The sequence below is a fragment of the Lampetra planeri genome, unplaced genomic scaffold, assembly GCF_965212315.1.
Source record: "Lampetra planeri unplaced genomic scaffold, kcLamPlan1.2.h2 scaffold_2011, whole genome shotgun sequence".
Lineage (NCBI taxonomy): Eukaryota > Metazoa > Chordata > Hyperoartia > Petromyzontiformes > Petromyzontidae > Lampetra > Lampetra planeri.
The window spans coordinates 3,267-21,974 of record NW_027614767.1 but is presented as its reverse complement, the minus strand read 5'-3'; the positions used below and the strand labels follow the sequence as shown (position 1 = coordinate 21,974).

Genomic DNA, 18,708 nt, shown 5'->3' with positions numbered 1-18,708 from the left:
TATCAAGCAGGTTAAGTCAGTGTACCAACATGCAATCAGATGAAATGCTGCTGGTGCTTCTTTTTTTTTTTTTTTGGATACATGTTTTTTTTTGCTTTGCAGGGGAAGCTGACAGCCAGAGAACGAGTGGAGCTTTTGCTGGACCCTCAGTCCTTCGTGGAGACAGACATGTTTGTCGAACATCGCTGCTCCGACTTTGGCATGGAGCAGGACAGGAACAAGGTTGTAGGACATTCTTGGTGAATCTTTATTTTTGTTTATTTTTCTCATCACCATCTCTTCTCCTCTGCCTGTCATAGTTCCCCGTCTGGTGTATGTGTTCAGTCAGGTACAATGCTTTGTTGCATGAATGTTCACGCTCATGCTTTACTTTTTAACATGTATAAAACTGTGCATCTTTGCTCTTTCACTAAGGATTTCACAGTGTTTGGCGGCAGTTTGTCTGGAGCTCACGCACAGAAGATCTGCAAGGTGAACAACACAGAGGACTGAGATGACGCTGCTTAGAAGGAACAAGCTTTTCGGGGGGATGTGACATGCATTTTTCCAGATGCAGAAGTCAGGAGTGTTTTCTCTGTGGTCAGATCATGGACCAGGCGATGATGGTTGGAGCACCCGTCATCGGGGTTGAACGACTCTGGCGGAGCTCGGATCCAAGAAGGAGTCGAGTCTCTGGCTGGATATGCAGATATATTCCTGGTACGTTGTGTTTGGTTTCATCAAGGCTCGTGAATACTCAATGACTGGACATATCAAACCGTTTACTATCCTGTGTGTGTATTTCTTGCGCAATAGCCTTTTTTAATATACACATACATGTAAATCTTTGACCCGTCAGTGCAGAAAAAAAAAATTCATTGTCTGAAATCAACAGTTTGACTCACAAATCGGACTTTTTTCCCAGAGGAACGTCATGGCTTCCGGAGTCATCCCTCAGATCTCACTCATCATGGGACCTTGTGCTGGTGGCGCTGTGTAACTCCCCCCGCCCTGACAGATTTCACCCTTCATGGTGAAGGTATGGGACCCACGCAAACATGTACACTAGAATCATTTACTGACTTACAAAAAATAGATATGTATATAATAATCAGCGGACCCTCTGTGATTGCTCCTGTAGGACACATCATACCTGTTCATCACCGGCCCAGATGTTGTGAAGTCCGTCACCAATGAAGATGTGACTCAGGAGGAGCTGGGTGGAGCCAAGACACACACAAGCGTGTCCGGTCAGCTTTCATTTTGTCGTTTTGCACCTGAACAAGATTTACTTTCATGAAAAGTTGAACATCTGATTCAAATCCATCTCCTCAGGCGTGGCTCACCATGCGTTTGAGAACGACGTTGAAGCCCTGCTCAACCTCAGAGAGTTCTTCAACTTCCTTCCCCTCAGTAATCAGGATCCCTCACCCATCAGGAATGCCATGACCCCAGGTAACCCACCGACCGATCCCACACGTTCTTTCAGTCTCCAGCCTGATAACGTGCATCTTTTCAGTGACCGTCTGGTACCTGCATTGGACCACCATCGTCCCGTTTGAGTCCACTAAAGCCTACGACATGTTGGACATCATCCACGCAGTACGTCACCACACTCAACCCTTTGTTACGGAATAACAATTGGTCCATCTCTCCATTGGTCCATTGTGGTTGTAGATCTGTAACATTTCACTTTTATTTCATATTCTCTGCGGTGTCTTGGTGGCGTCTGTCCAGGTGGCAGATGAGAGGGGACTTCTTCGAGCTCATGCCCCAACTATGCCAAAAATATCATTGTGGGATTCGCGCGCATGAACGGCCGCACTGTGGGCATCGTGGGGAACCAGCCCAAAGTGGCCCTCTGGCAAGTTGACGATAAAACTGATGATCATGTAAACGGGATTTTCTTGCGGGATAATCTGATTGTTTTTGGTTTTTTTTAATCTTCAGGCTGTTTGGACATCAACTCATCTGTTGAAGGGCGCTCGTTTCGTTCGCTTCTGTGATGCCTTTTAACATCCCCCATCATCACCTTTGTCGACGTTCCGGGCTTCCTGCCAGGTAATCATAAAAATGTACTCTCACTAAAATGACCAAATGCTAATCCAGCTGTTGCTGGACCCCTGTAACAACTGGATTTCCTCTCAACAGGTACCGCTCAGGAATACGGCGGTATCATCAGACATGGAGCCAAACTGCTGTTTGCTTTTGCAGAAGCAACAGTCCCCCAAAATAACCATCATCACCAGAAAGGTGATTTTATTTTTAAAGATGACCATCACATTTCATTTTGAAGAACATCATGACCCTGTTTGGTGTGTGTGTGTGTGTGTGTGTGTGGTGTGTGTGTGTGTGTGTGTGTGTGTGTGTGTGTGTGTGTTGTGTGTGTGTGTGTGTGTGGTGTGTGTGTGTGTGTGTGTGTGTGTGTGTGTGTGTGTGTGTGTGTGTGTGTGTGTGTGTGTGTGTGTGTGTGTGTGCGTGTGTGTGCAGGCGTACGGAGGAGCCTATGACGTGATGAGCTCCAAACATCTGAGAGGAGACATCAACTACGCCTGGCCCACAGCTGAGGTCGCCGTCATGGGCGCCAAGGTATGAGCAGCATCATCCTTTGTTCTATTTTTCGATTTGACCATGTGTGCGTGTGTGTGTGGTCCACCTCTTTCTCTTGAAGGGTGCTGTTCAGATCATCTTCAGGGGGAAGGAGAATCAGGCCGAGGCTGAGGCAGAGTACGTGGAAAAGTTTGCTAACCCGTTCCCAGCCGCAGTCAGAGGTACGTTCGCTGTCAGGAAACCAGACATGAGGAAACGTTAACAAACCACTGAATATACATTCAACACACACAAACCTCTGTCCGTACGTCTGTCTGATTTTCAGGCTTTATAGACGACATCATCGAGCCTTCCACCACTCGTAAGAAGATCTGTGAAGACCTGGAGGTGCTGGCCAGTTAAGAAGCAGGTCAACCCTTGGAAGAAACACGCCAACATTCCGCTGTGAAGTAATTCTGTGGGATGCCACATATTGACTCGACACACAACCAACCTGCAGCGGTGCCGTTGCCATGACAGCTGTTTGACAACTCATTTTGTATTTCTCCCTGTAGAACTCAACCACTCCACGGATAGCAGCATGCAAAGATAACACTCCTTGATTTTGCGTCACTACCTGGGTTCTGATTGAATGAGCCTATAACAGCAGCTTAAATTTAGACATTTGGGGCTTTACTTAAATATTGGCGCACTGTAATCAAAATCGAGGTGTATCTTTGCCTCCTTACTACCGAGATGCTGAAAGTACAATGTAAAATACTGCGCTCACGTCTGGTAGCGACCATATTGGTTGTTCTTTTTCAAAAGTGTCTGGAAGGGACAGTTAACTGTGGATGCACATCTCATTAAACACAGCTGTCTGTTTTTGAAGCAAACACAGTCCTGCTAGTGGTAGTTTGTTGATCATGTATGTAGTTTTGGGAGAGTTCTCTCATGTACGGTGGTTTGTGTTCCACATCCTACAACAGACAATGGTGCCTTTCTGACTGGGTGAAATCAACATTTGTAAAATAAATCATGGACTCTAAATGTGTGTTATTCTTGCCCCCCGATCAAAGGCCTGCACCTAGACTAGTTCTTCTAATTGTTTTGACAATGAATTTTAATTTTGTAGTCCAATTATTTCTGCAGGTGGTGTGCTTTGTCATGTGTACAAAAGGTAACAAAGCACTAAAAAAACTAATAGAAAAGTTCAAAACTGATTCTAAAGCTGGTTTGTTGTTGATATTTGGGTAATACGATTTGATTTACTTCAATTCCTTCACATCAAGCAAAGAAGTACAGAGGATTATATGAAAAGTTGTTTACCAGGAAGGAAGAGAGGACTGACCGTCATCTCCCACTGGGGTCTGGTTCCGGGTCGTGGTTACACCAGAGCAGATCTCAGCTGTCAGTGGGCGAATGACAGGGAACACCCCGGAGAAGTTGTCACTTCATCTCCGGTAGAGAGGATAATTCAAAGTCTAAACATGTGAAGTCACGACACCAGAACAAATGGACCTACCTCACTCCAACTGTGCAACCACCACAACGTCCATAAATCGATTACAGATTTTATTTTATTAAAAAGAATTTAAGTTCACAGAAAAAAAAAATCAGACTTTTTAGAGCAACTTTTTTAGGGCAACTGCTGAAAAGATCCAATTGTCTGTTGATATTTACAGTAGATCTGAGCCAGCCAGTGAGAGAACAATTGATTAACCAACAGCGTGAGACCGAACGGCGATATGGCTGGACATATTCAAACAAACGAAAGATGCTTCACTGCACGGGATATGTACTGTGAGAAGAGTCAATCCTCAATCAGTTAACACTTGGCATGTGCAAAAAAAAAAAAAGAAACAAAACCTTCAGTAACAGGATTTGAGTGGTACGATGAATAACCCAACGGAGAGAATTTTGTACTGTGAAGACGATTACAATCAGACCGTACAGCGCTTTGAAGCCAGTATCCCACGACGACAATCTGAGCTTAGTAACCATTAGATATGAGATACAGGTTGAAGGAAGGTCTGGAATATAAGTATGTAGGCCACAGTTTGGCAACGAACAAGATACATAATCAAGAAAAAAAGCTGTACAAACAGACAAAAACCAAAAAACACACTTTAAAACTTTAGTACTAAAGCTACAGAATTGAAAATATGTTAGTCTTTTTTCCTTTAACTCCAAAAAGTCGGTATGCGGGTGGTGCAGAATGTTTCCGAAATTTTGAGATTGTGTGTCCAAGAAAGGGGGAAGATGTGTCACCGTCAAATAAGAACACTCTGTTTGCTTTGACATCACACACATACGTGTACACACACGGTAGCTACGTCAATTCCTCCACGTCCGTGCCTTTTTGCGTGTGTGTGCGTGACTACTCAACCATGATCACCGACACTTACACACACCAGCAGCACCACCTCACACAAGAACTGAGAGGAGAAGGGTTGGGTGGGTGGTTGTAAGAGCAAAGATATAGAACATTTAGTGTTGAGATCCTCCTCTGGTTCAACCACACGGATCAAAGTGCGACACCAAATGGGGGAGGGGCTGTACAGAGTGGCACACAGCTGTTGTAACAAGGAACCGTTTTAAACTGCAGGTGCTCGGCGGCGGGCCGGGAGCTGGAATGCTTCACCTGAGCGCCGTTGCGACGCGTCCAACAGGCCGAGAAAGAGGAGGAGCTCTCGAATAATCTGGACTAGACTCTGGATCCTCGGGCCCGCCTGAAAGAACCAAGCGGATCCTCACTCGACACTTCCAGCCGATGCGGGATCCCTCTACAGACCTGCTTGATGAACATCCTTCCATCAGGTCTTATAGGAAGAGAAAAGTACTTTAAACAATGTTTTTTTCTTCTTTTTCCGAGTGAAATTGGCAGGTGATGTGGATTAGCCGTCCTGAAAGCCTTCTGTTACAACCCCCCCGCTGTTTACTCTGGATCAGGATCCAGATCTTAGGATCACAGCATCTTTGCCAGATCAGAACATAGGCATGCTGAATCCCTGCAAACACAGAAGAAAAACAGCCTGTCAGACAATCGGACACCAGCAGAGCAGTGCTCTTTGCTTTGGTGTATTCTCCCATACAACCACTAGAGGGCGCCAAAGTCAAGTTATTCAAATTCTATACATTGTTAATTTAAACAAAGACATTAGGACTGATTCTGAAATTCTGAAATCAGGCTTCACATCAATGACATGTTAATTGTCACACAACATGACTCAGTTACTGACCGACTCATCTTCAATCATCGCTGCAGAGTCAAAGAAGTCTGGTCTTAATTCTGCTCTTTCACGTCTGTTCCTTGATGGCGGCTGGGAAGGGAAAAATAAACGTGACAAATTTCATCAAGAACATTAAACAAAACTAAAAGTATCGGGTCTTCTGTGCTGCTGTGGAATTATGACATAAAAGAGAAGAGATGGAACTGACCAAGTCGATGACCATAGTGTCCTCAAACTCCTCGTTCATGTCCTCCAGCTGGCCCCGCGATGACATCATCACGTCCTCGAAGATTGGCTCTGCGTCATCCTCCATCAGCCCACGTCTGAGGCATGGAGAAGACAGTTGGTCATTTTCTGGCCTCTTTTTCAGACATACACTTGGATCATCCAAGCTGAAGCTATGTGAGTTTCACACATACACTGTCTGCCGGACACCCTGATTGCTGCGCGACTTGATGTAGTTCATGGCCGTCCGGTCCTTCCTGTTCACCTCCTCCATCTTCTGCTGGCCGAGCCACGACATCTGCATCTGTGGACTGAGGAGCATCAGAAAGATTTCAGTTATAAAGATTTCAGTATTAAAAAAAACACGACAAGATGACAAGACATGCACAGACTTGTGTACGTAGTCGTTCTCTGATCCAGGTTCTGAGTCGGGGTCTGGCATGTGCTCTGCTGGTCTGTTGTCTCGGAGGACTGTCGAGGTTAGCTGAGGAGTTTGCAGCGCCCCTGGTGTCTGTAAGGTGTCATTGCGCATCATCCACGAGCCCTCCACACTGCTCTCCTCTGAAAACATGCAACCACCATGTTGGAAAAACCACCAGAAGCTTTTTAAGGGCAGCTAATGCTAGCTGAAATGACTCACCCTCAATGCGCTTCTTGTGTAGCGGCGGTCGTCCCTTCTTGCTGCGGACGGAGCCGGCTTTACTGCTGGAGCCCGACGTGACGGACAAGTGGTCCTCATCTCCTCCCGTTAGCAGGCTGTTCCTGTAAGAGATCAGCGGCAGCCACACATCCTCCCGACGCTCGGACATCGACTCGGACATGAATTTCTCCAGGTACGAGTGCCTGAGGACACAGAGACTCATGAGTCCTTATCTGGTTTGACAGTTTGAGGTGACGGGTGAAGTAAGACGCCATGGAGGACTTACACTGTCTTTTTGTCTTGGCGGATTAGTTTGGAGGAGAATTCACTGAGAACCTCCAGGAAGGCCAGGTTGATGGGAGGAAACTCTGGTCCTCGAGGATTCTGGTACTTGAAAGCAAACTCTATACCATCCCTGACAGACAGGAAACAGGAACTTAGTTCGCCAACAGATTTTACCATCATGCATACGGACTCGGTGTCTGACTCGGGAGCTCACTTGTGCAGCGTGGCGACGGCCTCTCTGGTTTTGATCTGATCCAAGCCGAAGGTTAGAGCGAAGCGCCGAGCCAGCTCCTTGATTCCACTCACATGAGAAGACGTTCTGTCCAAGTTGGGTCCCTGGTCCTGCAGCAGCTCGTTGAACAACTTCAACACACACACACACAGAGCTGCAGCATCTCTCTCGCTATGATACACATGAACAATATGAACAAGCCAGAGTTCCAGTCTCACCTGCTGCAGACTGAGGATGAGAGTCTTGGCACAGAGAATCTTGTCCATCTGTCTGGTTTTACTCAGAGTCTCCTTGATGATGTCACCATAATCGTTATAATACTGAAGAAGAAACAGAAAGAAAAAACAGCTGTAACCTGGAAGTGGACGCGGTTGTCAGTGACACAGTTCATGCGCAACACGTCCGTGTGTAAGTAAACGAGGCGGTCACCTTCATGTAGTGTTTGAAGATGTCTGCAGCAGCGGGCATGTCAACGATATCGTATATGATGAGTTTGCAGAAAGCTGCGAGAAGGTTCCTCCTCTTATGGAGAGCCTCGATCTTGTTGGCCTCGTCCTCCTCGTCTCCCTCTGCGAGTTAGAGTTCAGCATGTTCTGCCCGTTCTCCCTCTACATTCCATTCGGTTAACGTAAATCTCTCACCAATGCTCTGGCTCTCATCGTCTTGGTCGATGAAGACGTGGTCCAGGACGAAGTTGAGCAGCTCGTTCTGCAGAGTGCTGTCGGGGTTGAAGACCAGCGGCTGGAGGCCTTCTCTGCCGCCTGAGATCAGCTGGTGGCTGAAGATCATCAGCAGGTCACAGAGCAGCATGAACGCCTGCAGAGAAAGGGTTTTACTTGTTTCAGCAGACGTTCTCATGATGATGTCTTCTCGCTGACTAAAGGAGTGTCGGGTGTTTCTTTACCTGCTCTTTGACAGGAGTGTTGACATTAGACAGGCACTGCTGGCACACGGCCAGGAACGACTTTACTACTCTTCTCAGCGCTACCAGGTCATCCTGCACACACACACACACACACACACACACACATTGAACGGAATACAAGTCAATATTTAACAGCAGTTTCCAACTTAATGATTTGTCATTTACAAAGTCAATATGCTCGTGAGAAACGACTTTGTTTAAAACAGCAGGAACACTTGGATACTTGGAATGCACAGAATGAATTTCAGCTGACACTGATTATAAATGTATACTGACACGTCGGAAATATCCTGCTTATGATACGGTTACGATACGGACAGATGCGGTCAGCCTCATCGCTGGCCTCCTGTCCAGATGGATGACTTAGCAGATACAGATTTAAGAATAATAATAATAATAATAAACTTTATTTACAGAGCACTTTTCCACAATACCATAATAAGGGATACAGGTGAATACAGGGAGAGCGAAAATGAAGACAATATGAAAATAATGGAAAAAAACAAACCAGAAACAGCAATAATCGAGGTGGAAAGAGCAAGATAAAAAATAAATTAAAAGAGGTAAATAGCAGAAAAGGAGGTAACAAATAATAAAACTTGATTCCTCATATAAAAACAAAGTCTACAAAAATGTGATTTGAGCTCCAGCTCCAGCTCCAGCGAGGCTCAGTCAGGTCAGACCTGTGATATGAGTGTGTCCATCACCTTGCTGGGAGCTCCTTCTGTAATCTTCACCAGCTGCCAGAGAATGGAGTAATGGGAGCACTGCAGCGCCTGGACGGCGATCTGCTCTGGCATGGAGCCCTGCTCGATGCCCGCCTTCAGCAACCGGTAGCAGCTACCGAACAAATCCCATCGTGTCAAGTCGTGAGCACTAAGGCGAAGAGGATGTGGGGGAAAGAGGATGTGATTGTGAATAAACTGTTTTATGGTACAGCTCCAGAAACAAACGGGGGCTCAGAGATGAGGAGTGTCTTACTTGTGGAAGGCTGTGAGTCTCTTGAGAGTCGATAAAACATTGTAGATATCGTCATCATCTGCCTCCTCAGCCTGCAATACAGCAACAGCACGTTTACTACAGTTAAACCCAGACCAAACACAAATGTTTGTTTCCACTTCTCCCCGAAAAAGGTTGCGAATGGCTCCACTTAACAGCTAATAAATAATATGTGGAGCAAAGGGAGAGAGAAAAGACAACGCAGATGTTTTTTTTTTCCTGCAATCCCTTTTGGGTTGAAACATGTGCACCCAACGCCGTCATGTCTGTGTAGCTCTCCAACAACAAGTTCAATTTCCATTCACATTTCCAGTGACACATTTCCAGTACCTCCTGCAGCAGCTCCTCGACAGAATGTGCGAAGCGATCGGTCATCTCATCGATGAGCTGCGAGCGGGCGATGTCCACGCGGTTCATGATGGTGTACTCTTCTGAGCAGAGGATGCTGTAGGTCTTGCTGCACGCCTCCAGCACGTCTATCTCGATGTGCTTCTCCACCACCAGTCGAATCTGTTTCAGCAGGGCGTCCAGGTGCTTCTCCATGCGCCCGGCGCTGTACACCTCCAGGTCGAAGTACTGGGGGATTTGGAGCAGGTTGGCTACCTTCTCTGAGTCGGCCTGGTACTGGAGGCAGGGAAATACACAGACATGTAGGGGTTCATCAACGCGTAAGGCACAACGCAGGGGTGAAGAGCCTCCACGAAGTGTCTTAAAACCGTTAAACGCACACCTACGTGTTGATTAACCCGTCATTTGCCAAATAAACAGAAATGTGATCATTAACGTTTGTTCTCAGGTGTTAATGATCCATTTCTGTGTATCTGGCAAATGACAATGGTCTAAGCAGGTTAATCAACGGGTAGGTGTGTGTTTAAAAGGAACAAAGTGTGGGGCGAAGAAGCACGCAACATGATTAGTCTGTCCTTAATATACAGATGCAAGTTAAAACAAACACCACATCGATTTAGTGCCATTTCCTAATGTATAAATGGTATGATGACAGTAAAAGAGTCTTGTTTGTATATTCTTTGTATTCAAGCCCCATTCATTCATTAACACTTCTAATCACGGCACAAGCAACACCTTGATAAATGACTCTGACCAACAGATCAAAAACGCAGCCCGCTCATGAATCAATGCCACCAGTCTAATGCTGGGAAATGTCTCACCTTGGACAAAAGCATTGGCAGAGCCATGATGAAGTGCTCTGTCAGTTTGTTTTTATCATCTATCTGGGTCTTCCTCTCCTTTGCTGTCAGCACCTGGAAACCAGACAAAGTAGGTCAATTAGGATGTGAAAGTGGGGAATATTTATACAATATAATTCATCTTTTGACATCTCTCTGTCTTTGTACCTTTAAACATTATTGGACTTAAGATTGTTTGTTGCTTCTTTTGACAGGTGCAGAGCCTCCCACATCAATCCTGTGGGAAAATCGACCTACCCGTTTGCCGGTGCCTCTACCAACGGGAGGGTGGGCCTCGGCCGCCTGTCGGATGGTGCACACAGTCAGCTCGATGAGCGCGCTCTCCTGCCTGTCGGACAACACTGAACAAGACAGAAAGACAAGGTAGAGACACAGAAGACAGACGGAGACAAAAGAGACATACGATAAAGTCAGATTGAACATCAGAAGTGCAGAGGTCAAAGATGGACTTTGAAGGAATGAGCAGTGAGACATGTCTTACACTCCTCCCCCTGCACGGGCTCCTCCAGCAGGAGTTCAGTCATACACTCCCAGTCCTTCAGCAGCTCCTGGGAACTTTCCCACAATGAGTCCACCAGATAGGCTGCGTGTTCATGAAGCTACAAACACACACACACACACACACACACACACACAAACACGTCACACACAAACTGCAGAGAATCTAGAAAACAAATACACTCATATCTCACCTCACTCTCCAGGAAGAAAGAGCACCAACATGCGGATTAGATTCCCATTGGGGCTGCTCCGCCCTCGGCGCTTGGCCAGCGCTTCTTCTGCCTGGGGGTCATGACGACTAAACAATCTGACAGAGATGAGGAGACAAGTATATATATGAAGAGGGAAGGAGGGGCGTATCAGGATAAGGTGCAGGTAACTGAAGGACTGGATGGTTTGGGTAAGTTGGGACAGGGACTCAACTTCCTGTGCAGGAATTCTCCAGCAGCAACGGCCACTGGTCTGTGGGCCGAGTAAACCAGGTGGTACACATTCTCACAGTCCTCATTGGACAGAGCATCTTCACTGCCCCTGCAACAAAAGTCACAAAAATTGATATTTGTGTGACTGCGAACAGGGTGAGCTGATCAGGCGTTGTGTTCTACTCACTGCAGGATGAGTGTGACCAGTCCTGATGGCCTCGACAGCCACGTCATACTCCTTATCCAGGGTCATCGATACTATTCGGTCCTGTCAAAACATCATTGCACAGGTAAAAAAAAACATGAAACAAAGACAAAACATCTTGTGCGTCAGTGGTGTTTGAAATCGTCAGTCTTGCCGCGGTTACCTTGAAACGGTTTGTGAACAGCTCTAGCTTGGGGAACAATTCCCGGTTCGTGTACAGATTCTGCAGAGCCTTTAGGCACTTGAGACGAACCTCGCCTTGCTGTAGAAGAGAGGGAGAGTTGAAGCCAAGAAGAGAGGTACATATCAACACCTCGGGAGTATTGACCCAGCAAGGGCAACAAGGAGAATTTCAACTCACCCTGTCATGTAGAGTCCAGCCGACGTACTTCAGGTAGCTGTCATTTAGGAAAGCATCACTGTACATCTTCATCCACACCCCGATCTCCTCAATGCAGATGGCTCTGATCTCAGCAATCGCATCCCTGACAACCACAATCCCAGTCATTTTAATGACAATAGCAGGCGTCTGCATAGCAACGAAAGCTGCTCGTGTTTCTGTTGTTGTCAAGTGTGTGGATGATATTCTCACAGCAACTGAGATAATGTCTTCAAAGCACAGTTAGCATCACGATACTGGTGATTTTGTACCTGTAGCGATGCACAAAGATGCCCCTTAAAGATGGAGTTCATCATATTCTCGATCTCATCTTGGTTTTCTTGGAGCTGCACAGATAAAAAAGGAATCGAATTCATTTGACAAACAGAGTGCAGACACCAGCTAAAGAGTTACTGACATCTATTGCTGCTCAGTTCCAGCACAGCTCAACTGGACTCGGCACAGTTCCACTCGGCTTTTTTGCAATTTCTACTTCTATGCTGCCTACCTCCTTTCGTTTCTGCGAGCAGCAATTCCAGCTTCTCGTTGGCTCGTTTGCCAGCGATCTTGTTCCTCTCGGCCTCGTTACTGTCGCTGGGTGTTGTCCTGGTGAAATGCTCAGGTTCAGCGCCACGTTCTCACCAGTGCTGTCATGAGCTTCATGGCTATGCAGGGACGACATACATGCAACGCGCACCAATAAAGTGCACACTCTCAGTTGTCCAGCAGCAAATGACAATGATAGATAGAAATAATCACCTGCTAATGTAGACAGTGTGTCTGAAGGCTTCGGACTTGAGAGTCAGACAGCCCAGTGAGGCAAAGAGGATCACTGTGTCCATCATGTACTCGTCGTAGATGATGCTGTATTGGCACTGGCGAATCAAAACACTGATAAACTCGCAGAAGTTGTAGCGGAACTTTTTCCACATCGGCCCCGGCATGGTGAGTGGATAATCCCCGCTGTCCTGTTGTGAAAAAATAGAGTTTTAATCAACCAGCTGAAAATGTTTTTGAGTGTGACATGGTTTGTTTTTCACCTCAGCTTAATGACAGTTACCTCGTCAAACTCCTCCGTCATCTTGCGGATGATTTCGGCGTTCTGCATGTTCCTGAACATCTCAATCCGAACCGTGCCTGTTGAGGGATCACAAATGGTTTCAAAGAGATGCCGCTGAATCAGGCACGTGATTTTAGTGCAGGATCACAGACAGAAACCTGACGTATTACCTTTGCACCCTGAGCACTGGATGAAAAAGTTGATGAGGTCTAGAAGAGCCAAGTCTCTGTCCTGTTTGTATGACTCGATCCACTCGTCCACCACAGACTGCACACGCAAGCACAAGAGGACAAGTTATCAGTGTGACCCATAGGGGAAAATTTACATGGCTGCAACACAGAAACATTAACGGGTGTATAGTCTATACATGTGTAGGTGCACCCACCTGCATGGCACTCTTGCCTAGTTTGACCACTTCAAACAGGGTGACAGGGTCTCCACTGTCTCCGTTGTGCTGAGCCACACCGTTGGCTTTCCCCTCGACCTCTGGTCACACCCACCGTCTTTTCTGTCAGGGCCTTACGCGGCTTTTTGTTGGCTGTCTACAGTAAGAGAAACAAAGAATTTGACAATGCTTGAATTTATAGCACTTATACCATGGTCTGGGTGAATCCTCTTTTGTGGATGTGGGTCTGTGTGGTTAAAACCGTGTAATGCACACGTAGTTCAACTCATGGTTAACTTTTCTAATTTTCATCTGCAATTTCTGTCGAGTCTTTGCCTTAAACGGTTTTAACACACACCTTTGTGTTGCTTGACCCTTCCATAAAACACATGTGTTCAATCTAAACCAACCAGATGGGCTATTACACACCACACACACACACACACACACACACACACACACACACACACGTACCGGGGCTTGTTTTTCCAGGCCTTCCTCTCTTTTTCCTGCCTCTGACCTCTGGATCTTCCATCTCACCCATACTCATGCTTAAGCCCACTGTGTCTGTTGCCCCAGACTCATTGGACGAGTCCCTGAAAAGAGAAGAACATCATGACAAAATGACTCATCTATGGTTGACTATTCAACCACAGACGAGATAAAGCATCATGACAAACAATCCCGGTCAAAGGTGATACAAATTTCCATTCATTTATTGTTGGTTAACTCACTGTAGGACAGAAGTTCTGAGGTGATCATCCTGCTGGGTTTAGGGTGGCAGCAAGGAGTTTAAAAGTGTGTGTTTTTGGTCAAAACGCCTAAGGCAGCAGCTCCAAGCAGGGGTGAACACCCCAGACTGACCACGCTCCGGCACTTAACTGTGTTCCGCTCCTAGGGAAAGGTAAAGAAAAAACAAGATGATAAATATAAATATACAATAAAAAAAACATCCATTAATAACTATTACACAAAGTATGTTGTAGATTCGGCTCTTGGTGCAGCGGCTCAGGTGCTCCTCTCACCGAAGGTCTATTTCGTTGTACTGTATGGTGAACAATACAAGCATTCCATTCAATATGTCACAGCTGTGAGGGTCTTGAGATGGACAATTCATTTTTTTTCATGTATGAGGGTGAAAAAGGGAAAGGAGGACACCAACTGGTCACGTTGAGAACTACACCCAGCGTGATATTAAATTGGCATGTAGGGAGGATTTATTGAATGAGTGTTGTTGACCCAACAATTTCAGCAACTGATCTGAGACTGAAACATTATGACAAATAAATCACTGTTCATATATAAAAGAAAGCTGAAATGAATTAGGGAACCAGGCCAGAACCTTGTCAACATCTTTGAACTTTGTAAAAGTAGAATGATGAAAACGAGAAAGGCAATTAAGATTTGCCCTCTCTTGAAAAAACAAAACACTAAATCACTTTTGAGAACTGGTGAAGATAAATGGTGCAAATGGTGAAATAAGGTCTTAAACTCATTAAAATCCTTGAAGCCACACATGATGCAAACGCAATGAAACAACCCTCCTGATTCATTCTCCTATAAGTTTTAGTGCAACTACATTATCACACAGAAACCTGGGAAAGTAATTATATCTGTTTTAGATGGTAATGAGAGAATGTGGTGTAATACCACATATAACCACCAGGGGCAGTATGAGCCACAAAGTTCTCTCCCTTTAGTGGAATTCCAAAACCGCATAATTGGCTTTTACCTTGGTACAGTGTGATAATTAAAAATCACTGCACACCAATTTAACTCAAAGCAAAGTACCACAGGAGTCCTGCTCATGTGACTACGTGTTTTAGAGCAGTTATTTTCCCCAGTGTGTGTGTGAGTCTATACATGTCTGTTTGAAAGTAGGGTCTGGGCAACAGTAGGGGGCAGGCTAAGAGAGTGTGTATTTAAATACTGTCTTCACACAGTGTTTGTACTAGGGAATGTCATGTGGAGGGAAGACACACACCACACACACACACACACACAACACACACACACACACACACACACACACACAACACACACACACACACACACACACACACACACACACACACACACACACACACACACACACCACACACACACACACACACACACCTCTGTCTGGATTTCTGTTGTGAGATTACCGACTGTGAGAAAAAAATAGAAGTATGTTCTTTTTTTAAATCTGCACCTCTGGTGTGTAGATGGTTTCTTGAATATTCATGAGTGAATTCAGACGTTGGGTCTTTTCTGAACTTCCAGGGTGAAACTTCAAAAGGCCGTTGCCCAGAGGCTGAAGGGATTTCCCCTCCTTTCATCAACATGAGCTTCCAATCGATGCTGGCACTTGATATTCATTCTTAGAGAGACATGAGGAGCTCTGCTGACATGGTTGATGATGAAAATCATCTTGTTATTGTCACCTGCCTTTGACAATAACAACATGGAGATCTTATAGTCAAACATAATCTCTGCACATGCAATAACACTGAACGTATTTTGGACTAAAATGGGATTAAATGGGAAATGTTCCAATGCTGACATCCAAAATAACACTGAAAGATGACATTGAAAGGACATAAACTCCACTGCAGGAGAGCCCCCACCCTAAAAAAAAAACTCAGCAATAACTCCTCAGAGTTCTAATATTTTACCCAAACAACAACGAACACATCAGTCTCTTTCTTTCGGCAATTATCCTTCTCCAAAGGGACAGAAGCCACCTTCACTTGAATGACTTTTTCAGTCACTTGCTGCACAGTGAGGAAAAGGGTTTGTGTGTGTGTGCGTGAGTGAGAGAGATAATACGTGCAGGTATCCTTCACACTATGTAGCAACTTCGAAAAGGAGGCTATGAATAATTTGTAGTGTCTCTTCAACTATTCCTCAATTTCGGGGGATTGGATACAAGCTGCCATCTGCATTCACACTGCACTTCTCTCAGCCTTTCACGGCTGAAACACCACTCATTATTTTATAGGGGCTGAAACAATTAACAGACAAATACTCCAAAATAAGTGCCAACTACTGAGAATTATATTTAGTCATTACCCTCCCCGCCCCCAAATAAAACATAATATAGATTTATTTTGCGGACAAATGAAGAGATTTTGGAGTTTGAGGGAAGTTTTGCTGAATTTTTTGAGCTTGTGTCGCATATGTTTCCATTGTGATAACACCCCTGCAGTAAGTTTATCAGGCAACCTATGATGCTAACATCCTGATCATCCTGTGTAAACGTGCACTTGAAGGTCTAAGAGAACGTGCCAATGACTGTTTTTGAGAGAAATGGATATAATTATACATACTTAAATTATTGTGAAATTCTATTCTTTATCTTGCGACATCTCGAAAGCAGGTTGCCATGACAGTTTTAAACCTTGTACTTGTGATGTTGCACAGGCACCGTGAGAAGTGAAGACAGAAACGTTGGGAACTGAAGGTCAATCTGCTGACAGGTCTCCTGCTACCTGGAAACAAGATAATCAACTGTTGTTCTAAATCTCTGAGCCTTGGAAAGATGTTTTCTTGTGAGCTGCTGAGCTTTGAATGCTCTTTTTAAAGGGATGTGAGCCATCCAGAATTGAGTTTAAAGTTCTTATAAAAAATTAATGGCTTTGCTGCGGGTGACCAGTGTTGCATTTGGTATGAAATGGTATGATATGTAAATCCTCCAACATATCGAGGAAAACAATGATTTTATCAAGCCGACAAATCGTTCAATCAAATCAACCCGTTTTCTGCCTGAATTAAAGGTTATGATCACAGCTGAGCAGTTCAGAAACACAGAGAAACAGAGTTAAGTTTGGAATCTGCTGGACTGATGTCTGATCACCATGTTCCCTTTCAGTTACATTTCTTCACATGCTTACTTACAAAATTAATCCAACACACCGGTGTATTACTCTGATAATATAGACTATAATTGTTGGTAGAGGGCAGCTTCTGTCTTTCAGGTGCTTCAAAGGATTTGCTCTCACATTCCAGGTAAAGTGTGAGTTTGTGTGTGAGGCTGCATTTCATCTTGAAGGCTTCTTACCGGTCTAACTGCAATTCTATTCAGTTTATGGGTCACATTATACATTATCACAGCCCATGAATTTTATGTTCTCCCTTCTACGTCCAAAGCTCCTGTGCAGGTGTGTGCGTGACACCAGCAAACTTGACTATCTGACTTTTTGAAGGATGTGGATTGAGGCTTTGTTACACACCTCTCTGGTGGTACTATAATATAAAAAGGAATGCAAAACTCTTAACAATTCAAATTATGTATTTGTGTTAGTTATGCTTTATTCGTCTACTGTACGACAACTACCTCAAGACTCTGCACAAAGTTTTACTATGACTTGGAAAATCATGTGGCGATAGGGCATCTAATCATACCCTCTCATGCTTCAGCTACCGACACACCAGAGTTAGGCTGAGCGGTTATGAGAGCTGCCTCAGAGGAACTAAAACGAACCCTTGTGTGAACTCTCTGTGGTCGGCCGAGTGACTTCATCATCTGTACATGAGCGTGTGTCTACTTAAGGGAGAGCGCAAGACAGAGAGACAACGAGTGAGCATCTGACAACCACTTAACATGCATGACATGTTCTCCAGGAGGCAGGCCGATGTTGCTATAGCAACTAGTGTGGGTCATAAGCCTGGTGGTTAGGGCTAATCTGATTGGTTGAGTGGAGGCAGGAGGGACCAAACTGGGGGAATGGGGAGGGGCAGAACAGGGCTGGTTACAGATCCAATCAATGCTTAAATAAATGCGACTTCTAGACTCCTGCAGGTTTCATTCATTCTGTGAAAGTAGAAAGTAATTTTGACAGTCAGATCTCTCTCTGTCAACTATATTTTCAGATTTTGCAGAAATGCAACTTTAGTGTTAATGCCACAAAGTTTCAAACATAATTTGCTCAGTGCTTTTGTGATAAATCTGCATCTACATCACTGAGCAAGGTGATGAGGTGATTGAGTTCACAAACTACGGGTGATAGTTTGATGTTTATTTTCTGAGGCAGGCCAATTAATTCAAATTCTCTAAATCAAATATTTCAGACATTTCAGCTGTCATTATGTCCACATAAACAAAATCCTGGATTTAACCCAATTTATTAACTTCTGCACTGATAACACAAGAATCCAGAAATACAGAAATACTGAACAAATGTCTGATAGTGACTGCAGCATAAAGTTTGAAAATTGGCAAAACACTTTTATGCAGTGATGATGAATAACAACACATGCTAAATAAATACTTTATTTGTGATCCTCAAGCAACAGTCTTATTCCCACAAATGACTTTTCTGTGGGTTAGTGGACACGTTTGTAATTTCTGCTGCAGCACAGGAACCAATTCAGTCGTGTGAAAAGAAATTCTATAAATGCAATGTGTTCAGCAGTGGTGTGACCTCTGCCAAGCCTTTTCAAAAGTAATAAATCAATTTCCAAAGGAGCCTCAGGGTTCAGTTAAACTCCTTGACAAAAAAACATAATGATAAATCTCT

At 44.7% G+C, this 18,708-nt stretch overlaps 2 protein-coding genes across 2 annotated transcripts; one reads left to right on the top strand and one right to left on the bottom strand.

The window, feature by feature from the left end:
* Nucleotides 1–102: 102 nt before the first annotated feature.
* Nucleotides 103–2,977, top strand: LOC144740268 (propionyl-CoA carboxylase beta chain, mitochondrial-like; the record flags this gene model as incomplete). The annotated part of the gene is given in 22 exon segments (XM_078623136.1): nt 103–235; nt 273–328; nt 415–471; nt 585–623; nt 625–699; nt 905–1,018; nt 1,121–1,229; nt 1,315–1,416; nt 1,419–1,434; nt 1,499–1,523; nt 1,525–1,581; nt 1,724–1,756; nt 1,758–1,836; nt 1,924–1,955; nt 1,957–1,992; nt 1,995–2,040; nt 2,131–2,204; nt 2,206–2,232; nt 2,470–2,568; nt 2,651–2,750; nt 2,855–2,928; nt 2,930–2,977. Coding segments are annotated over 22 exon segments (1,431 nt in total), but the record flags the coding sequence as incomplete, so codon positions are not given.
* Nucleotides 2,978–5,495: 2,518 nt separating this feature from the next.
* LOC144740267 (cohesin subunit SA-1-like) lies at nt 5,496–13,969 on the bottom strand. Its single transcript, XM_078623135.1, is given in 38 exon segments — nt 5,496–5,519; nt 5,751–5,831; nt 5,950–6,064; nt 6,161–6,277; nt 6,359–6,520; nt 6,603–6,809; nt 6,893–7,021; nt 7,106–7,254; nt 7,342–7,443; nt 7,553–7,692; nt 7,765–7,939; nt 8,028–8,120; nt 8,756–8,924; nt 9,030–9,100; nt 9,378–9,671; nt 10,217–10,309; nt 10,493–10,596; nt 10,737–10,854; nt 10,948–10,965; nt 10,967–11,063; nt 11,180–11,287; nt 11,366–11,385; nt 11,387–11,446; nt 11,547–11,645; nt 11,745–11,868; nt 12,035–12,057; nt 12,059–12,109; nt 12,271–12,285; nt 12,287–12,349; nt 12,351–12,427; nt 12,522–12,534; nt 12,536–12,730; nt 12,823–12,899; nt 12,993–13,089; nt 13,208–13,300; nt 13,302–13,360; nt 13,682–13,813; nt 13,951–13,969. Coding segments are annotated over 38 exon segments (3,783 nt in total).
* Between the last annotated feature and the right edge of the window lie 4,739 nt (nt 13,970–18,708).